The 19,984-nt window shown below is 40.5% G+C and overlaps 1 protein-coding gene across 14 annotated transcripts in view; it reads left to right on the top strand.

Annotated features, from left to right (window-relative positions):
• The window catches only part of HHLA2 (HERV-H LTR-associating 2), a 123,749-nt gene that overhangs the window by 86,562 nt on the left and 17,203 nt on the right, over positions 1–19,984 (top strand). For 10 of the 14 annotated variants that reach the window (XM_033940272.1, XM_033940277.1, XM_033940283.1 and 7 more), the window contains 3 exons: positions 1,142–1,216; positions 9,316–9,389; positions 19,054–19,821. In XM_033940272.1, coding sequence (XP_033796163.1) covers positions 1,142–1,216; positions 9,316–9,389; positions 19,054–19,086 — 182 coding nt within the window. In that variant the 3' untranslated portion in view covers positions 19,087–19,821. Of the gene's footprint in view, positions 1–1,141; positions 1,217–9,315; positions 9,390–19,053; positions 19,822–19,984 lie in introns of those variants that run through there. The other 4 variants (XR_004539064.1, XM_033940279.1, XM_033940280.1 and 1 more) reach the window with 4 other exon arrangements.

Here is a 19,984-nt window from a genome sequence, read left to right as displayed (position 1 = left end):
TGTAATCTTGCTGGTACTCTCATCCTGTAACACATGTTCCTTGTCTTCCGACGTACAGGCTCTGGCTCCATTTTTCTCTTTTCTCCCTGTCTGCTGAGTCATTCCTTTTGTCAATTACTGCCTTCTGCTGTGTATTTAAATTTTTCCAACTTTCTGCATGTCAACATGATGATGGTAAGCAATATTTGCTGAATTTGTGAACAAATCTGACGGTCAGAGATAGACTAATTTGCTGAAATCTGCAAAACTCCAACAAAGGCTCTCCTTTGCTGCCATCCTTAGTGGTGACATCACTTCCTCCTGATTCTTCAGTTCTTATGCACTGATCATTTGGTTGTCCTGCCAGCCCCACCATACTTTGTGCTCTTGAGATAAATATTCAGTCAGGTGATTGCTTTTAAATGTATTTTCAGTAACTTCTATGAAAATCCATGTATAACTTTAAACAGATAATTTTTCCATCTGGGGTTAATCCTACTATTTGTGCAGTGCCACTTGGATATTTATTTAATGAAAAGATTTATATCTCGCATATCCAAAAATCTATGCAGGTTACACAAAAATAAATATAAACTGTAAATGAACACACAAACATTAAAACACTGGCAATGTTACATCACAAATTGAGACTTACTAAAATAAATAAATAAATAAACCTTCAAAAACCTACAAAAGAAAATTAAAATAAAGTTTGATAATCTGTATTCACATATCAAGACAACTTCTGAATATTGCACTCCTAACTTTGCCCCCTTTTAAGATGCATACATTTAGCTCTCTTAAATTGCTGAATATCCATTTAAGAGAGCTAAATGAGAGAGACATACATTTAACTCTCTTAGGCCCTCTTTTACTAAGCAGCGGTAGAGGTTTCTACTGCAGCCTTGTGCGCTAAATACTACTGCTCTGACGCTCATAGGAATTCTATGAGCGCTGAACATTGTCTGAGCATTTATTGCTCCAGGTAGCGGTAGAAAGGGAGAGTTAAATTGTTAAATGGTGATTGCATTTTTTTAATTGACTTGTGGCCACATAAGTGCTTTTAAATATCTACTTCACATTTCCTAAATAAAACTAAAACTGGAAATTTTGTGAAAAATGCTAGTTTCTGTTATTGAAATATATTACAAATTTTTTTCAGCTAAAGTGACAACAGATAAAATGGAAAATAGATATCGTTATGAGTTTATCAGTTTACCGATCATAGCAGCAATTTGTAAGTAATTTCAGTAAAAACATTAAGATCAGCCTATCCAGAGTAAAATTTAATGGAGAGAACTGTTTTCAAAACTGATGACTGTTTTACTCGCATTAATCAGCTGTCTGAAAATTCTCTCTGTTTTTTAGGTGGGTAAGAGTCCACATTACTAAACTGTATATAGTTTTAACCACCTCTCTAGTAACATGTTTAGATCCTGAAAAGTGCACACATTAACTGTATTTTTCAAATAAAATTATACCAGCACAAAAAGCAGGTGCAAGTAACAACAAATTTGTACCTGGGGCAGTTTTCAAAAGTACAGTCCTGGGTACTTTTTAACCAAGGATTTTTGTACAGAATTTCAAAGGGAAAGTCTGTACATACTTTGTCTGAAAATGTCCACCTGCTTTGTCTGTTGGTACATTTTCCATTCCATTTTCAAATCTGTGGGCTCCTTTTACTAATGTGTGCTAATGATCAGCATGTGCTAAATTGTTAGAAGCCCATAGGAATAAAATGGATTTCTTAGAATTCAGTCCTTAGTGCGTACTAACTGGAATATATTCCACCTAAAAATATCAGTGCTGAAAAGTGCATGTATGGCTGGAAACTACAAATAAATTTAGGCGCAGCTATTTGCACAAACAGAAACATGCCTACTTGTAAATTTATCAGTCCACAGTATCCAAATCCCGAATAAAACACAGTAGAATATAAACTTTAGATCTTTGAGAAAGCCTCAGCCCCACCACTCCACTGCTAAATATATCTTAATAGTGTGAAGAATTACGTGATTCTTATCACCGGCTTTCGGTTACTCCATTTTAATTGTCTTTAATTGTAGTTTATATTCTTTATTTCATTATTATCTTTCACTTAAAAACTATAAATAGTCATTCAGTACTTAAATCTATACTGAGTTGGATGACATGGACGGCTACGGGAGACCCTTGATAAAGCACGGATGTGCAAAACATGTCGGGTCATCTTTCCCGAGTTAAGATAGCTGAAAGATAAGTGGCTTATTTAAGTACTGAATGACTATTTATAGTTTTAAATGAAAGTGAAAGTTAATAATAAAATAAGGAATAGAAACTACAATTAAAGAAAATTAAAATGGAGTAACCGAAAGCCAGTGATGAGAACCATGTAATTCTTCCCACTATTAAGATATCTTTAGCGATGGAGTGGTGGGGCTGAGGCTTTCTCAAAGATCTAAAGTTTATATTCTACTGTGTTTTATTCGGGATTTGGATACTGTGGACTGATAAGATTATTCCGGATTAAATATAAATATATAAAATTTTACATCATCATAGGGGTACTTGTAAATTTAGGCACAGATATCATTATTCAATAATTATGTGTGTAACTTAAAAGAATGCCCATGACTCACCCATTTCTGCCCCCTATTTTCTGACCTGCTTGTAAAATTTAGGCAAGTAATTTGTAATTGATTCTAATTACAAATTACAAATGGTCCATCTAACCCAGTATCCATCTTCATGGTAGCCTATCCAAGTGACAAGTACCTGTCAAAAATCCCAAATACTAGCAGCATTTCATGCTACCAATTCAGGGCAAGGAGTTGTTTCCCTCATGTCTGCCTCAATAACAGACTATGGACTTTTCCTCCGTGAAATTGTCCAAACCTTTCTTAAAACCAGCTGTTAACCGCTCTTACCACAACCTCTAGCAATGCATTCCAGAGCTTAACTATTCTCTGAGTGAAAAAATATTTCCTCTTATTAGTTTTAAAAATATTTCCCTGTAACTTCAAGTGTCCCCTAGTCTTTCTAATTTTTGATGGAGTATAAAATCGATCCACTTGTACCCGTCCTACACTACTCAGGATTTTGTACACTTCAATCATATCTCCCCCTCAGCTGTCTTTTCCAAGCTGAAGAGCTCAAACCTCTTTAGTTTTTCCTCATATGAGAGGCGTTTCATCCCCTTTATCATCTTGGTCACTCTTCTTTGAACCTTTTCTAGTTCCACTATGGGCTCCTTTTACTAAGCTGCGTTAGGGCTTTAACGTGCGGAAACGCGCGCTAGACCTGACGCCAGCATTGAGCTGGCGTTAGTTCTAGCTGCATAGCGCGGGTTTAATGCACGCTAAAATCCTGCATGTGCTAAAAATGCTAATGCAGCTTAGTAAAAGGAGTCCTATATCTTTTTTGAGATAAGGCAACCAGAACTGAACACAGTACTCAAGGTGGGGTTGCACCATGGAGCAATACAGAGGCATTACAATATTCTTAGTCTTGTTTATCATCCCTTTTTATCTTGTTTGCTTTTTTGGCTGCCACCGCATATTGGGCAGAAGGTTTCATCATATCATCTACAATGACACCCAGATCAATGAACAGATGAATGAACACAGCTCCTATTGCTGACCTACAAGTGTGTTCACTCTGCTGCCCCTCAATATCTCTCCTTTCTTCTCTCTCCTTATACACCTCTTAGAGAACTCCGTTCCTCAGATAAGCCACTCTTAGCTGTACCTTCTCATCCACTGCCAATACCAGACTTGTTTCCTTTCATCTAGCTGTCCCCTATGCCTGGAATAAATTACCTGAGTTTGTCCGCCAAGCCCCTTCCTTACCTTGTTTAAAAGCACATAAATAAGGTTATGAGATGTTTCTAATTTTGAACTACTGTTGTATATATTGACTTTTAATGTACTGTAGAAGAATTCCCTCTTGCCCTCCCATGGGTCCAGCCTGGGATTAGAGTTAATTGGGAGGGAGGCATGTTTCTGTGTTCTGCAGGGTCACAGAATATAGAGCTGAAGCTTCTTGATATTTAAAACTTTCCTTGTTATTCAGCCTGTGATAGTCAGTTTTTTTGGGGCAAATATTCAGTAGCAGTATCCAGATAGTGGATGCCACTGAATATCTGAATTCTGCAGCAAGTACCTGGTGCTTTTTGGATAGCAGTGATATTCAGATATTCAACTGCTACTTGGATAGCTTCTTTGCATATATTTGACAGCTTTTTTGCTGCTGTAAGGTATCCAAATAGTTATTTGGGTGGTAGTGCTGAAAATTGCCACTCCTGGGTTCAGGACATGCTGGGTCCCAGGGCAGAAATTAAGGATGGGGCCCCTCTTCTACATGTCCCTCTCCCAATTTTCCCACTGACCATTACTACCACATATAAAACAACTTTAAATGACTTCACACATAAAACATAGACAGACCTTCACCAAAAACAGAACAATGGATCACAAATTAGAAATATGAATACCAAAACTGAACTGGAAACCTCAAAACATTAAACTCAGCAAGTAATTCATTTTGTACTAAACACAGTCAGTGGCATAACAATGAGAGGGGGCTGGGCCTCCCACTTTGAGCTTAGGCCTCCTCAAAATGAACATCTCCCTTGCTATAGCTAGTGGGGATCCCCAAGCCTCACCAGCTGATAACCACCTCCTCAGGTCCAGCAACCAGAACTTTCTGAATTCTGCAACAGTATTTCAGAGCTGCTGCTGCCCCCCCCCCCCCTAATTTGGTTTTCAGGCTTGCATGAAGGTAGTGGCAGTTTGAAGATATGGCCACTAGCTGCAAAGCTTGGAGATTTCTGGTTGCCAGACTGGAGGAGGAGGGCTTTGGGATCCCCACCAGCTCAAGTATTTATATTTTGCATTCAGGCGGGTAGAAAATTTAGAGTCTATGTACCCATTTTGGGCTCCAGTCCCTTCCCCCAACTCAACTGTATGGTTATGCCACTGAATACAATACAAATATGTTTGTGATGCACATAACCCAAAGCTCTCCAATACTTTACCCAACCTCCAAAATATCCAGCGTTCCCCTCTGTAAAATTACAAATTGTTAAACATACTCTCATATATTTCAAATGTAACAAAATGTGGCCTCAGGTACACCTCCTCCACCCTTAGTAGTGTTCAATATCGGTGGGAATACCGGTGTAACCCAGTAGCATGATAAGCTAAGTATACAACTTATTTGAACATTTTTAAATAGAATAATCTCAAAGAAACTTCCAAAAATAAGCATGGTGGATAAAAAAGTTAAAAAAAGTTTACTTAAATAATTGCAAAAAAAGAATGTGAGCCAATGAGGAATGAAAACACCGGTATTTCCACCGATATTGAACACTACTAAGGGTGGAGGAGGTGTACCTGAGGCCACATTTTGTTACATTTAAATATATGAGAGTATGTTTAACAATTTGTAATTCTACGGAGGGGAATACTGGATATTTTGGAGGTTTGGTAAAGTATTGGAGAGTTGTGTTATATGATTCCCAACCATAAATGAAACAGATTTAAATAGTGCCATCTTTAGTGTGAGTGCATAACCCAAAGCTAACATATTCCAGTAAATAATAAATTCAAAATAAAACACTTTTTTCTACCTTGTGAAAGGTTACTTGGACACACAAAGTCAGAGGCGTGAAGAAAGTACAAGAGTTTTATTTACAGCATGCCGGACTCTTGTGCAGTGAGCAGCCTGCTTACAAGAGTGTCAGAAACAGGAAATGCATGGACTTTTATGCCCTTTTCACTAAACATATACAAACTAATATATGCAAAATCCAGAACTTCTCATTTGTTACTTCTATAACTTTTCTACAATTATTATTGGTCCTAAGCCAGCACTTGCGATAGGTTCAGGGGTATGACTTATAGTCCTATAGGAAGCTAGTTCATTTATCTGTTTATCTAAGCCTTGCAGTTCTAACTGTTACATGTTCAGGAGGTCAGGGTACATCATGGCTCAAACTTTTATCTATTTAGCTTACAATGTGGTAAGGCAGGGACATACATTTCAGGCAGATGATGTCAGCAGATTGTACACTGTTTCCTGCAATGTAGGCCAGAGCAGCATTTCAAACAACAGTTAACCATTTCATGACCCTACACTTGTTGTCTGGACATTTTGCTTTTCCATTATTTTCATCCCAGTTTCTCTTTCAGCTTTTTGTCTATCTTCTACTAATTCTCTTTCTAGTGTCTGCTGTCCATTTTTTTCTCCTCTTGCTCCATTCCCTCACTATAGAAACATGATGGCAGATAAAGGCCAAATGGCTCATCTAAGTCTGTCCATCCGCAGACTAGATGATATCTCTTTCTCTCTCCGAGAGATACCATGTGCCTATCCCAGGCCTTTTTGAATTCAGACAGTCTCTGTCTCCACCACCTCTTCTGGGAGATTGTTCCATGTATCTACCACCCTTTCTGTAAAAAAATATTTCCTTAGATTACTCCAGAGCCTATCACCTCTTAACTTCATCCTATGCCCTCTCATTGCAGAGTTTCTTTTCAAATGAAAGAGACTCGACTCAGGTGCATTTACATTACATAGGTATTTAAACGTCTCTATCATATCTCCCCTCTCCCGCCTTTCCTCCAAAGTATACAAAGTGAGATCTTTAAGTCTGTCCCCATACGCCTTATGATGAAGACCACATACCATTTTAGTAGCCTTCCTCTGTACTGGTTCCATCCTTTTTATATCTTTTTGAAGGTACGGCCTCCAGAATTGTACACAATATTCTAAATGAGGTCTCACCAAAATCTTATATAGGGGCATCAATACCTCCTTTTTCCTATTAGTCATTCCTCTCCCTATGCAACCTAGCATCCTTCTAACTTTCGTCGTCACCTTTTCAACCTGTTTGGCCACCTTAAGATCATCACATACAATTACACCCAAGTCCCGCTCTTCTGTCATGCACATAAGCTTTTCACTCCCTAATCTGTACCGTTCCTTCGGGTTTTTGCAGCCCAAATGCATGACCTTGCATTTCTTAGCATTAAATCTTAGCTGCCATATTTCAGACCATTCTTCAAGCTTTGCCAGGTCTTTCTTCATGTTATTCACATCATCCGGCATGTCTACTCTATTGTAGATTTTGGTATCAATTGCAAAGAGGCAAATCTTACCCAACAACCCTTCAGCAATATCGTTTATAAAAATGGTAAAAAGAACAGGCCCAAGAACAGAATCTTGAGGCACACCACTGGTAACATCCCTTTCCTCAGAGCGATTTCCATTGATCACTACCCTCTGTCACTTTCCCCTCAACCAGTTCTTGATCCAGCCCCTCACTTTGGGACCCGAGGGCACTCAGTTTATTTATTATATGTCTGTGTAGAACACCGTCAAAGGCTTAGTTAAAATCTAAATACACCACATCTAGTGCACATCCTCTATCCAATTCTCTGGTCACCCAGTCAAAGAAATTGATCAGATTTGTCTGACAGGACCTACCTGTAGTGAATCCATGTTGCCTCCGGTCCTGTAATCCACAGGTTCCAGAAACTTGACCATTCTCTGTTTTAAAAGTGTTTCCATTAATTTGCTTACCACAGAAGTCAGACTTACCAGCATGTAATTCCCTACTTCTTCCTTACTTCCACTTTTGTTGAGAGGGACCACATCAGCCCTTCTCCAGTCCTCCAGTACCATTCCTGACTCTAGAGACTCATTGAAAAGGTCAGTCAGCGGAGCTACCAGAACTTCCCTTAGTTCCTTCAGCACCTTAGGATGTACACCTGTCTCTAACATATTAATTTTTCCCTTTCAGCTTTCTTCCCTGATTTCTGCTTCTGTCCACTCTTTCTCACCCCTCTCCTTCTTTTTAAATTTTCAGTTACCTATCAATTTTTAATCTCCTTTCATTCTCTAGCTCCCCATTTCCCATATCACTCCTTTCCCAGACTCCTATCTCTTTCTGTCTACTCCCCCATTACTATATTTCTAGTACTGTACTCACTGTTCTCTTATTCATCTTGTCATTCCCCCTTTTGATCTCTTCCACATGGCTCATCATTTCCAGAATCCCCTCCCTCTCTCATCAGGCTATATCTCCCTGCCTCTTTCACTCCATCCCCCAAGGATCTTCTTATCGTACACCTCTCTTCCCTCCTGCCTTCCCATAGGTCCATTTTCATCATCTCTCCATCTTTTCTGTTGTTCTTCTCTCTTTTCTTGATGCTGAACAATGGGAGGGAGGGAAAAAGAGATGCTGCATTTCTCTCTCTCCCTTCCACCCCCAGACCTAGGATTTAACCCTACCCTTCTTCCATCAGGTCCAATTTCTCTTCCCAACTGCCCTCCCATCCCATCTCTCTCTCTTTCTCCCCCAGGTCCACCATCTTTTCCTTTCTCTTCCCAACTACCCTCCCTTCCTAACCCCAAGGTCCACCATCTATCCCTTTCTCTTTGCAACTACCCTACCCTCCCATCCTATATCTCTTCCTCCCTCTACACCACCCCCAGATCCACCATCTCTCCCTTTCTCTTCCCAACTGTCCTCCCTTCAAGTACCTCTTTCCTCCACACCACGTTCAACTTTTCTCCCTTTCTCTTATCTCCCTCCAGACCATTGTCCACCATCTCTCTCTCTCTACCCTCTTTTTTTGGCCCTATAAGTTCTTCCCCTTCACCCCCTCCCCTACCTAGGTGAGACATCTGGCACTTTTTTGAACCCCCCTCCCCCATTCTACTTTAAAGAAAAACAGTTGGTTCAGGGGGCTTCCTGGCCTAGCATGTACTCCCCCTTCTAACCATGCTGATCTGATGTCATCTTCACCTTCATTCTTGCTAACAAATTCACTTTTGTTGCAGAGGACTGCCAGCCGTGGCAGTGATTCTGAAGCGCTACCTGTAGCCCCTCTTCATGCTTTTCTTATGCCGCAGACCTTCCACAATAATGCAACTTCCTGGTTTTGCCTAGATGGACCGCGGCAGAAGGAAAGCACATGGGGTGGGAAGGGAAGGGAGGCACATCCAGCACTTTAGAATTGCTGCTGCAACCGGCAATCCCCTGCAACAAAAGTGAATTTGTTAGCAAGAATGAAAGTAAAGGTGATGCTTGACTGGCGTAGTTAGAAGGGGGAAAACATGCCAGCCCAAGGGTGTCCCCTGAGCTTTGGGACCCAGGGCAGTTGCCCTGTTTGCCCCCCCCCCCCTTAAAATCCGCACTGCCTGGGATATTTTTGCCTCCGTACTGCTTAATGGTTAGGAGCCATACCTACCTGAATGACCCCCTTTGCCTTTCAGTGTTAGGGTTTCAGTGATGTATTTAGACTTCTTGAGATGTTATTTATCTCCATGTTTATTCATTGTTCTTAAAAGGTATTGGCATTGGCATTGGCATTTACTGTTTTCGACGTACACGTAAAGGAATGAATGGAAATAACCAATCTTCTGTAAGTGCTTAAATTACTTCTTTTGTTCTTTTCATAGAGATCAGGGGTGCACAGGGGGGGAGGGGTTGGGGGGAGGGTTTCATTCAAAATTGGATCTGCATGGGAGATGATAGGTTGGGGATTTGTTTATTTTTGTCTGTTCTTTACATGAACCCTTGAATTTTGTACTTGATGTTTTTCTCGTTTGGTCACACTTTGTATCTTCTCGTATGCACTGATCCTTCAATAAAAATATTTTCAAAAAAAACAACAAAAAACTAATTGTATAAATTAAGGAACAGAAACATTTGTTCTCAGTATTATGAAGATGTGTGATTATGATCTTCTTAAAAACATTTGTTTTGTTTTGTTCAGTGAAGAGGGATGCTTTAGAGCTGGGATGGGAATCTCCAGTTCTTGAAGGCTGCAAATTGATTGGATTTTCAGGATCTCTCTAATGAATATGTATACAAAATACACAAAAAAGAGCTATACCTCACACTACCTATTATGCATATAAATAGTTAATCATTATTGTAATTATATTACACCATCAAAACTTTTAAAACATATTATACCATTATGTCATACAATACATACAAACAATCATTCTCCCAAAAAGTGAAGCCCTCCCAATCTACCCAACATATTCAATATATTAAAATTCATGAAAAATTCATCCCTTCAATAAAACACTGCATTCAGTGCACAATCTTCTTATCTGTATCGGTTCTCAATTTTTTTTCTTCTGCATGCTGTTGTTCACTGGGTTTGCCTCCACACTCATTCAGTCAGACTTGATCATTGGAAACATTGGAGAGAATTGCGTTAACAATGCATTTTTATTGGCAATATGCTGAAAACCAGACAGGTTTGGGACCTTTGTGGACTAGTTATGTACCACACTCTTTACAGGATAGCACATAAGAAGAATATTTGGGGATAATTGTATAAAGGATATTTTTGTACATAAACTGCATTCTTCTTATTGTCCCTGCTAGAGCAAACCAGACAAGTGGGTTGAATTCCCTTACCAATAGATGGAGAGTAGAGATACTGAACTATTTCAGTGACATCACTAGTATAAGCACTGGTGCAACCTGGAATTCTCCACTTCCATCAGATAGAAACATGATGGCAAATAAAGGCCAAATGGCCCATCCAATCTGCCCATCCGCAGTAACCATTATCTCTTCCTCTCTCTAAGAGATCCCATGTGCCTATCCAATGATTTCTTGAATTCAGACACAGTCTCTGTCTCTACCACTTCTTCTGGGAGACTGTTCCATGCATCTACCACCCTTTCTGTAAAAAAGTATTTCCTTAGATTACTCCTGAGCCTATCATCTCTTAACTTCATCCTATGCCCTCTCATTCCAGAGCTTCTTTTAAAATTGAAATAGACTCGACTTGTACACATTTATGCCACCTAGGTATTTAAACATCTCTATTATATCTCCCCTCACCCGCCTTTGCTCTAAAGTATACATATTGAGATCTTTAAGTCTGCCCCCCCATATGCCTTATGACGAAGACCACACTCCATTTTAGTATCCTTCCTCTAGATCGACTCTTATCTTTTTTATATCTTTGTGAAGGTGCAGTCTCCAGAATTGTGCACATTATTCTAAATGAGGTCTCACTAGAGTCTTATACAGGGACATCAATACCTCCTTTTTCCTACTCTCCATACTTCTTCCTATGTACCCTAGCATTCTTCTAGCTTTCACAGTCACCTTTTCAACCTGTTTGGCTACTTTAAGATCATAAGTTCTTCACCCCTAAACTGTACAGTTTCTTCAGGTTTTTGCAGCCCAAATGCATGACCTTGCATTTTTTAGCATTAAATTTTAGCTGCCAAATTTCAGACCATTCTTCAAGCTTCACTAGTTCTTTCTTCATGTTATTCACACCATCCAGGGTGTCTACCCTATTGCAGATTTTGGTATAATTCACAAAGAGGCAAATCTTACTGACAGCCCTTCAGGAATATCACTTTTAAAAATGTTAAAAAGAACAGGCCCAAGAACAGAACACAACTGATAGCATCCCTTTCCTTAGGGTAGTGGTCAATGGAGATTTCTCTCTTTCATAAGAACATAAGAACTGCCACTGCTGGCCCTTAAGTCAAAGACCAATGCCCTATTTGAGACTAGCCTTACCTGCATACATTCTGGTTCAGCAGGAACTTATCTAACCTTTTCTTGAATTCCTGGGGGGTGCTTTCCTCTATAACAGTCTTTGGAAGAGCATTCCAGATTTCTACCACTCTCTGGGTGAAGAAGAACTTCCTTACGTTTGTACGGAATTTATCCACTTTTAACTTTAGAGAGTGCCTTCTTGTTCTCTCCACCTTGGAGAGGGTGAACAATCTCTCTGTACTTAGTCAAATCCCTTCAATATCTTGAATGTTTTGATCATGTCCCCTCTTAGTCTCCTCATTTCAAGGGAGAAGAGGCCCAGTTTCTCCAGCCTCTCATTGTACAGCAACTCCTCCAGTCCCTTAATCATTTTTGTCGCTCTTCTCTGGACCCTTTTGAGTAGTACTATGTCCTTTTTCATGTACGTCGACCAGTGTTGGATGCAGTATTCCAGGTGGGGGGGGCACCATGGCCCGGTACAGCAGCATGATAACCTTCTCAGGTCTGTTTGGGATTCCCTTCTTAATCATTCCTAGCATTCTGTTCGCCCTTTTTGCCGCCGGTGCTGTACTCATCTTCCACTCAACCAATTCTTCACCCAGCCTGTCATTTGGGGACCCATTCTGAGGGCACTCAGTTTATTTATTAGACATCTGTGTGAAACACTGTCAAAGGCTTTGCTAAAATCTAAATATACCACATCTAGCACACTCACTCTACTCAATTCTCTGGCCACCCAGTCAAAGAAATTGATCAGATATGTCTGACAAAACCTATCTCTCTTAACTATTTTCTGAGTGTAAAAATATTTCCTCCTATTGGTTTCAAAAGCATTACTCTGCAACTTCATTGAGTGTCCCCTAGTCTTTGTAAATCTTGATGCAGAAAAAAAAATAAATTGATCCACTTCTATCTGTTCTACAGGGTTTTGTAGGCTTCAATCATATCTCCCCTCAGCCATCTCTTTTCCAAGCTCAAGAGCCCTAAACTCTTTAGTCTTTCCTCATACGAGAGGAGTTTCATCCCTTTTATCATCTTGGTCGTTCTTCTTTGAACCTTTTCTAGTGCCACTATATCTTTTTTTTGAGATAAGGAGACCAGAACTGAACGCAATACTCAAGGTGAGGTTGCACCATTGAGCAATACAGAGGCATTATAACATTATTAGTCTTGTTAACCATCCCTTTTCTAATAATTCCTAGCATCCTTTTTGCCTTATTGGCTGCCACCGCATATTGGGTGGAAGGCTTCAGTGTATTGTCTACGATGACACCCAGATCCTTTTTTTGAGTGCTGACCCTCCAAGGTGATTCCTAGCATCATTTAACTATGATTTGGATTATTCTTCCCAATGTGCATCACTTTGCATTTCTCCACATTAAATTTCAGCTCTATCTGTGTTTGTCTTCTGCAGTCCTGCTCCTGGCGCTTTAGCTGTGAAGAAATATTTTGATAAGTAATTCAGCTTTTTCTTTATCAGCTTCTACATATTCCTCTCCTTCACTTTTGAGTCTCACAATGCCACTTTTGCACTTCTTCCTATCACTGATATATCTAAAAAAAATGTCTTGTCTCCCCGCTTTACTGTGTCAGCTATTTTTTTTTTCCATTTACATCTTTGCTTTCCTGACTACTCGACCAGCTTCTCTTAACTTTTCCAGATATTTTTGTCTGTCTTCCTCTTTCAGCAATCGTTTGTAGTTTATGAAAGCTAACCTCTTATTCCTTACCTTCTTAGCTACTACCTTTTTTATTTGTTCAATAATGTTTATTAGAATTTTCCAAAAAATATAATACAGAAAAACAGTGAGCAAGAAAAACATTTTCACAATCTTGCAGGAATAGATGATTGAGAACCAAAGTGGCCTTCTTTTCCTCTTATTTTTACTTACTTGACTCACAAAAAAGGTTTGTCGCTCTTACAATAACTCCTTTCAGTTTTGCCCACTGCATTTCTGCTCCTTCCAGATGTTCCCAACCAGACAATTCCTTGAAATAATATCCCATCTGAACAAAGTTAGTTTTTTTAAAAGTCTAGAACCTTTACTTTTGAATGAGCCCTCTCTATACCTGTCTTAATATTAAACCGTACCATGCAGTGATCACTGGATGCCAGATAATCACCCACTGTAACATCAAAAACTTAATCTAAGCTCTAGGCGCCTGGGCCAATCAGGCCTTAGACTTAGTGGGGATGGGCGGACCCGCTATGCCTAAGGCCTGATTGGTCCAGGCTTCTAGAGCCTGGGCCAATCAGGCCTTAGGCTTCGGAGGGATGGGCCGGGAAGGGGCGGGCCTGCCTCATTTCGAGGAGGCGAGCCTGCCGGCTGGACGGGCAAGACCCGTCTGGCCAACAAGAAAAGGTTAGTTTGGTGGGGGGAGGTTTGGGGGCTGTTAGCGTGGGGGTGTGCGGAGGGGGTGCGTCTTCTGGCAGGAGGGATTGGGCACCCTCCTGCTGGTGATCGGTAGTGTCGGGGGGGGGGACGGCAGGAGGGTTTGGGCACCCTGCTGCCAGCGATCGGTAGTGTCGGGGGGGCGGTTGGTAGTGTCGGGGGGGAGCGGGCGGTAGTGTCGGTGGGGGGCATCTTCCGGCAGGAGGGTTTGGGCACCCTCCTGCCGGCAATTGGACAGGCGGCCGCGGCCCGCTATACTTATAGCGGCAGAGAGATCCCTTGCCGCGATAAGTGTAGTGGGCCTTGTCTAATCTAACCCGATTCTCTAACCAGCGTCTGTACCATGGACGCCGGTTACAGAATCGGGGTTTAGTGGAGGCCCGATTCTGAATAGGACACCTCTCCCGGGCGTCCTATACAGAATCAGGGCCTGAATGTCTACTATTAAATCTCTATCCACTTCTTCCATCTGTGAAGGAGGCCTGTATATCATATCAATGTAAATATATTTACCATTCCCTCTTTCCAAATCATTCCACAGTGCCTTTTCCTTGCCCTGCAAATCCTGTAATTGTGTGGCTTTAATCTTTAACATATAATGTTACTCCGCCTCTTTTTCTTCCTACCTTGTTTTTCCTGAACAGATTATAACATGGTATAACTACATCCCAATCATGGTTCTCCATGAATCACATCTCTGTGATTGCCACTGTATTCAACTCATCTTCTTCCATCACAGCTTCTAGATCCAGAATCTTGTTTCCCATATTTCGAGCATTAATATATACTGCTTTCCAGACATTGCCCCCTTTTCCTATCCGTGTAGAGGTATTCAGTGATTTACTTACCTGAGGGCTTATACTCACCCAGGGGCTTTGATCACCCTACTCCATCATTTCTAGTTTAAAGCCCTCTTCAGTAGATTAGCCAGCCTGCTGCCGAATACACTTCTTCCCTTCTTTTATAGATGTATACCATCCCTGCTCAGCATCCCTTGAAAAATCATCCCATGGTCCAGGAAGCCAAAATACTCTTGACGATACCATCCACATAGCCACACATTCATCTCCAGGATGGAGTAGATCGGGTCTGGTGCAGTAGGTCCTAATAGGCCTGACTCCCTAGGGCGCAGGGTGCAGATCACATCCCGTTTGGTAGAATCCCTGGACCATTTTTGCTCCTGTGGTTTGGTCCCAGTTGGGCTCAGAAGCGAAAATCCCTCTATTGATCTAGCCACAGACTTAGCTGGGTGAGCCCTGGGGGGCTGGGAGGGTTAGAATCCCCATTTCTTTGGGCTCCTTTACAATTGCATATTTCAAGCCAAATTGGAAAACAAGAAAAGATAATCCACTCCAGTCAAATATATTTCATACTGCAGTAAGCTGTTCTGGTGATGGGCTGTCATAGTATCTTTTCTGTTGCTCTCTTCAGCTATAGCTAGTTCATACCTATAAATCATCTAAACTGTATTCTACCAGAAAGGAAAATATAACTATAATCATTCTAGCATTTCTAAAAACTTAGGCAATTGGATAAGTTGTTGAACTAGATCTTAAAATAACTATATGGAAATGTTTCACAACATTTTCAAGCTCAATGCACTATCATCAGTTAATATAAAATTATAATACAGAAATGTAAAGAATAGATTTAATAAAATACTGACTAAAGTAAGATAAAAAACAACCTTTCAATAAAATTGCATGTTAAAAGTGAATTATACCCAACATGGTCACATTTTGGCTATTGTCTCTATCAGGAGCCAACAAAAAATGGCAGAGAACATATACAGTAAATACATTTCCAGTACAATAGGGATGGTATGCTGAACCCATAGGGTTGTCCATCTGTGCTCGCAAGCATACTATAGAAGATGTCAATCGCAGCTTTTCAACTTCTCCTTCTGCTGCCCCCTTCAGGCAATGGACCAGTAATTTGATCTCTAAAGCGATGCTGACCAGACTCCCTGTTCAGGGCACAGATGTTGTTTGGCAAGGGCCTAGATGATCTTATGACCAGTGTACAAGATGCCAACCAGACTGCAGACCCCAAGCAGCTAGAGGTCAGAGCCAAGGATCCTTTTGTGGTCCCAGCGCTTTCACCAGTACTCCAAAGGAGACGCTACCCAGAGAGCCTTTCAAGGTTCCAGACAGAAATTCTCTGGGAACCAAGGTCAGGTTCTTGCTCCGTAGTGACAGCCAAAAAGCCACAATGATGCCAACCCTCAAGCTGCTCTTCTAAAGATTAGAGGTTGACTCTCAGATTATCTGGAGGCCTGGGAGCAGATAATGACTGGCTGCTAGGTCCTGGGGATTATCAGAGATGGTTACAAGAAGAATTTGTGCGCCCTCTCCAACTGGTTTGTGGATTCGCCAGTGGGCCGGCCAGAGAAGGCAGAAAAAGTCTGGGCAATGTTATGAAGGTTGTTAGATATTCAAGCCATAAAACCAGGGTCCGGAAGATATTCCATATATTTCGTCATGCCTAAGAGAGGTTCAGAGGAGTGAAAGTTTCTCCTGGATCTTAAACATGTTAACACAGCCCTGAGAGTTCCTCAGTTCTGAATGGAGATCTTCGGTCAGTCATTGCAGCGCTGGAGAGTTTCTGGCTTCCCTAGATTTGACAGAAGCTTACCTTCATATCCCAATCATCCTGGAACACAGAAAGTTCCTCAGATTCCATGTGTTAGAGAATTACTATCAATTCTCAGCACTTCCCTTTGGGCTGGCAAAAGCACCCCAAACTTTCACCAAAGTTATCTCTTCAGTGTGGATTAGCAAGAACACCCGTACTTGGACAATTGGCTTATCAGAGCCTCGTCCAGAATGGAAGGAGAAAATGTGACAGCAGCAGTTGTAGAGGCATTACAGAGCCTAGGATGAATTGTGAACTTTCAAAAAAGTCAACTAGTTCCAACATAGTCCCTGGGAACATCTGGAGGGTCTTATTCAACACGGCAAAAGGCCAAGTCTTTCTTCCAGAAGCACATAAACAGAAGTTTCAGATTCAAATTCTAGATTTATTGGCCAAGCTAGCGCTTACTGCGTGGCATTACCTTCAAGTCCTTAGATCAGTGGCGGCCACGATAGAGGTAGTGCCCTGGTCAAAGGTGCACATGTGTCCCCTCCAGGATGCCATGTTGTCTCACTGGTCACCTCGGAGAGACTACAAGTTCCGCTTCCCTGGACAGCGGCAGCCAGACACAGCATGAGCTCGTAGCTGAAACACAGATTCCCCCCTCCCAATCCTCCCCCTTCCCTACTGCAAACATCAGCGTTCTCATGATTTTATAGAACACCATCTCTTTTCCAAACTGTACAGCCCTGGCCTCTTTAGCCTTTCCTCATAAGGTCGTTGTTCCTTCCCCCTTATCATTTTTATCACTCTTCTCTGTGCTTTTTCTAATTTCACTATATCTTTAAGATACAGTGACCAGTACTGTATACAATATTTGAGGTACAGTCAAGATGTGGAGCGATACAAAGCATTCTGATATTTTATAAGGCATAATGTGTCATTTGTTAGGAGGGTATTGTCTTTATCGTCTTTGAGGAATAACATCTGGAAACAAGGAGTTGTTTTTTGGATGAATGGTCACATGGAATAAATTACTTATTGAACTTAGGTTAAAAACAGATACATCCACTTAAAAAAAAACAACAAAAATCTAAAGGCGATATTGTGTTTTCAGGCTTTTCATTAATTTCATTATTCTGTCACTTGTAGTAGAGACAACTGTTGGCACAGGGCTTTGGTATCATGGTCAGCATTTCCCCTCCTTTTATGAAGCCGTATTAGAGTTTTTTATCACTGGCCATTGTGCTAAAAGCTCCGACACTCATAGAATTCTGTGGCCAGCAATAAAAAAAATCCTAACATGGCTTCATAAAAAGGCTGGGGGGGGGGGGGGCGTTGTTATAAGTTAGTCTTATTTTATTTACTTTTTGTTTTATGGTGTGTTTTATAATATTGTTTGTATATAACTTGGGTTGAACTCCACTTAGATGTAGTGTATAACCTTTGAGTTTCTCCATTGATCAATTTATACTTCCATCAGCCTGAAAAAAATGTATTCTTTGAACTCATTTATGTCATATGAACAAATCCTGGGAATTATATTTGATTCCATTCCTGTGTTCATAGGAAAGAATCAATGATGCATTCAAACATGAATTATTAAACATAGTAAATTGTTTGAATATTCCTGTTGTATAACATTTGGTAGGTAAGCAGCAAAAAATAGTTGATCCTCAGTTTTTGGTTTTACATCAAATTTAGACCACCCTTTTATCAAGCAACGTTAGGGTTTTTTATCGCTAGTCACTGTGGTAAAAGCTCCGATGCTCATAGGAATTTTATTAGCGTCTGATCTTATACCGCATCTACCAGCAATGAAAAACCCTAACCTGGCTTGATAAAACGGCGCTTAATTTTAAAGAAGACAATATTGATACTTGTCTATTAAGTCAAAAACGGTGTTCAATTCTGCAGCTCTGTTGATTTAAATCAGAAATTAGAGCTTGATGTTTTTCTTTTAGAATTTCATTGATATGGATTATTGTTTGATATGGAATTTAAAATGATTGTCCCCATAGGCTTCTAGTATAAGGGGCTTGGAAAGGCTAAGCATCTGATATGTAAAATGTAATAGCTTTCATGATGACTCAAATGATATTTAAAGCAGTGGTTCCTAAATCTGATCTTGGAAGCACCCCAGCCAGTTAGGTTTTCATGATATCCACAATGAATATGCATAAGAGAGATGTCCATGCACTGCCTCCACTGAATGTATCTCTCTCTCATGCGTGTGCATTGTGGATAAATTGAAAACCTGACTGACTGGGTGACTCCGGGGCCAGGTTTTAAAACTACTGATTTAGGCCCCCTTTTATTAAGCCGCATTAGGGTTTTTATCGCCTTTCGCTGCAGTAAAAGCTCTGCTCATAGAATTCTTATGAGCATCGGAGCTTTTACTGCAGTGGTCAGTAATAAAAACCTCTAATGTGGCTTGATAAAAGGGGGCCTTAAAGAATTGTATACATTATCACTATATATTTGATATATTCATGCCAGAAGTAAATTTAGTACGTATTGTTACCCAAAATCTAGACCTGGAGTAAGAGAGGCCTGCTACATTTTTTGTCATTGTAGGATAGCACGGAAATGGACCAGCTGAACTCATGACATTCAAATGTATGATGTGCACTTTTCTGAGAGTTTCTACCTCCACTGTGTATATTACAATTTGTTGTCATTTTCAAAACGTTGAACTTGGGAAAAGTGTTCCTAACAACAAAAACCTCCCGGAGAACTTAGCAACACAACAGGGGAAAGACCTAAAACAACTCTAGAAGGCAAGATAAAAAAATCCAGTGGTGAGAATGTGGGGGTTTGGGGTTTTTTTCCATGTTTATCTAGCTTTTCCAAAGGATGCTCAAGGAAGCTTAGAGACATCAAACATTTTATTGGTTCACAGAGACTGCAGTATTTGTCTCGGTTCAGCACCGTAAAAAGTCAAATAAGTGCTCCATGACTTCTCCATACTCCTTCATACTCTGCCAAACTGGTTTCCTCTGGTTGCTGAAGAAAGGCAGATATCACCGTACCAAGAGAGGTAGAGCAACACCAAATCCAGCTGTGGATCTCGACTAGCTTTCTTATATGCTGGAAATCCTTTTTCCAGCAAGTGTTTTTTTTGGGGGGAGGGGGGAGGGTTATCCATAGTTTGTGTTTAATATGCATCATAGCACTTAAAGGTGGAAGAAGTTGTTTTTGGTCTTATTTGTGTGTGTTTGTTCCCCCTGAGGAGTAGTGGCTCGTGGCCAGTAGGGGGTGATGTTTATGGGACGGTAATGGAATGGATATCAGAACATGATAGTGCAGTAATTTTGTGGAGTTTTTCTACAAAAGCACCTGTTTTTCATATGATTCTGGGTAATTCTAGTTAGATACAAGCATATCTGTTAGTTAAGGCCACGCCCAATAGAAGCGTACGACAAACTGGTGAATAAAATTCTGAATATAAAAGAAGCTAAAGCCAGAAAAACACACTACAGATTAATATAAGGGAAAGAATGGTGTT

Source organism: Geotrypetes seraphini, chromosome 4 (genome assembly GCF_902459505.1).
Source record: "Geotrypetes seraphini chromosome 4, aGeoSer1.1, whole genome shotgun sequence".
In the NCBI taxonomy this organism is placed as follows: Eukaryota; Metazoa; Chordata; class Amphibia; order Gymnophiona; family Dermophiidae; genus Geotrypetes; species Geotrypetes seraphini.
The sequence above is the reverse complement of the archived record's forward strand: the minus strand, read 5'-3'. Positions and strand labels throughout refer to the sequence as shown.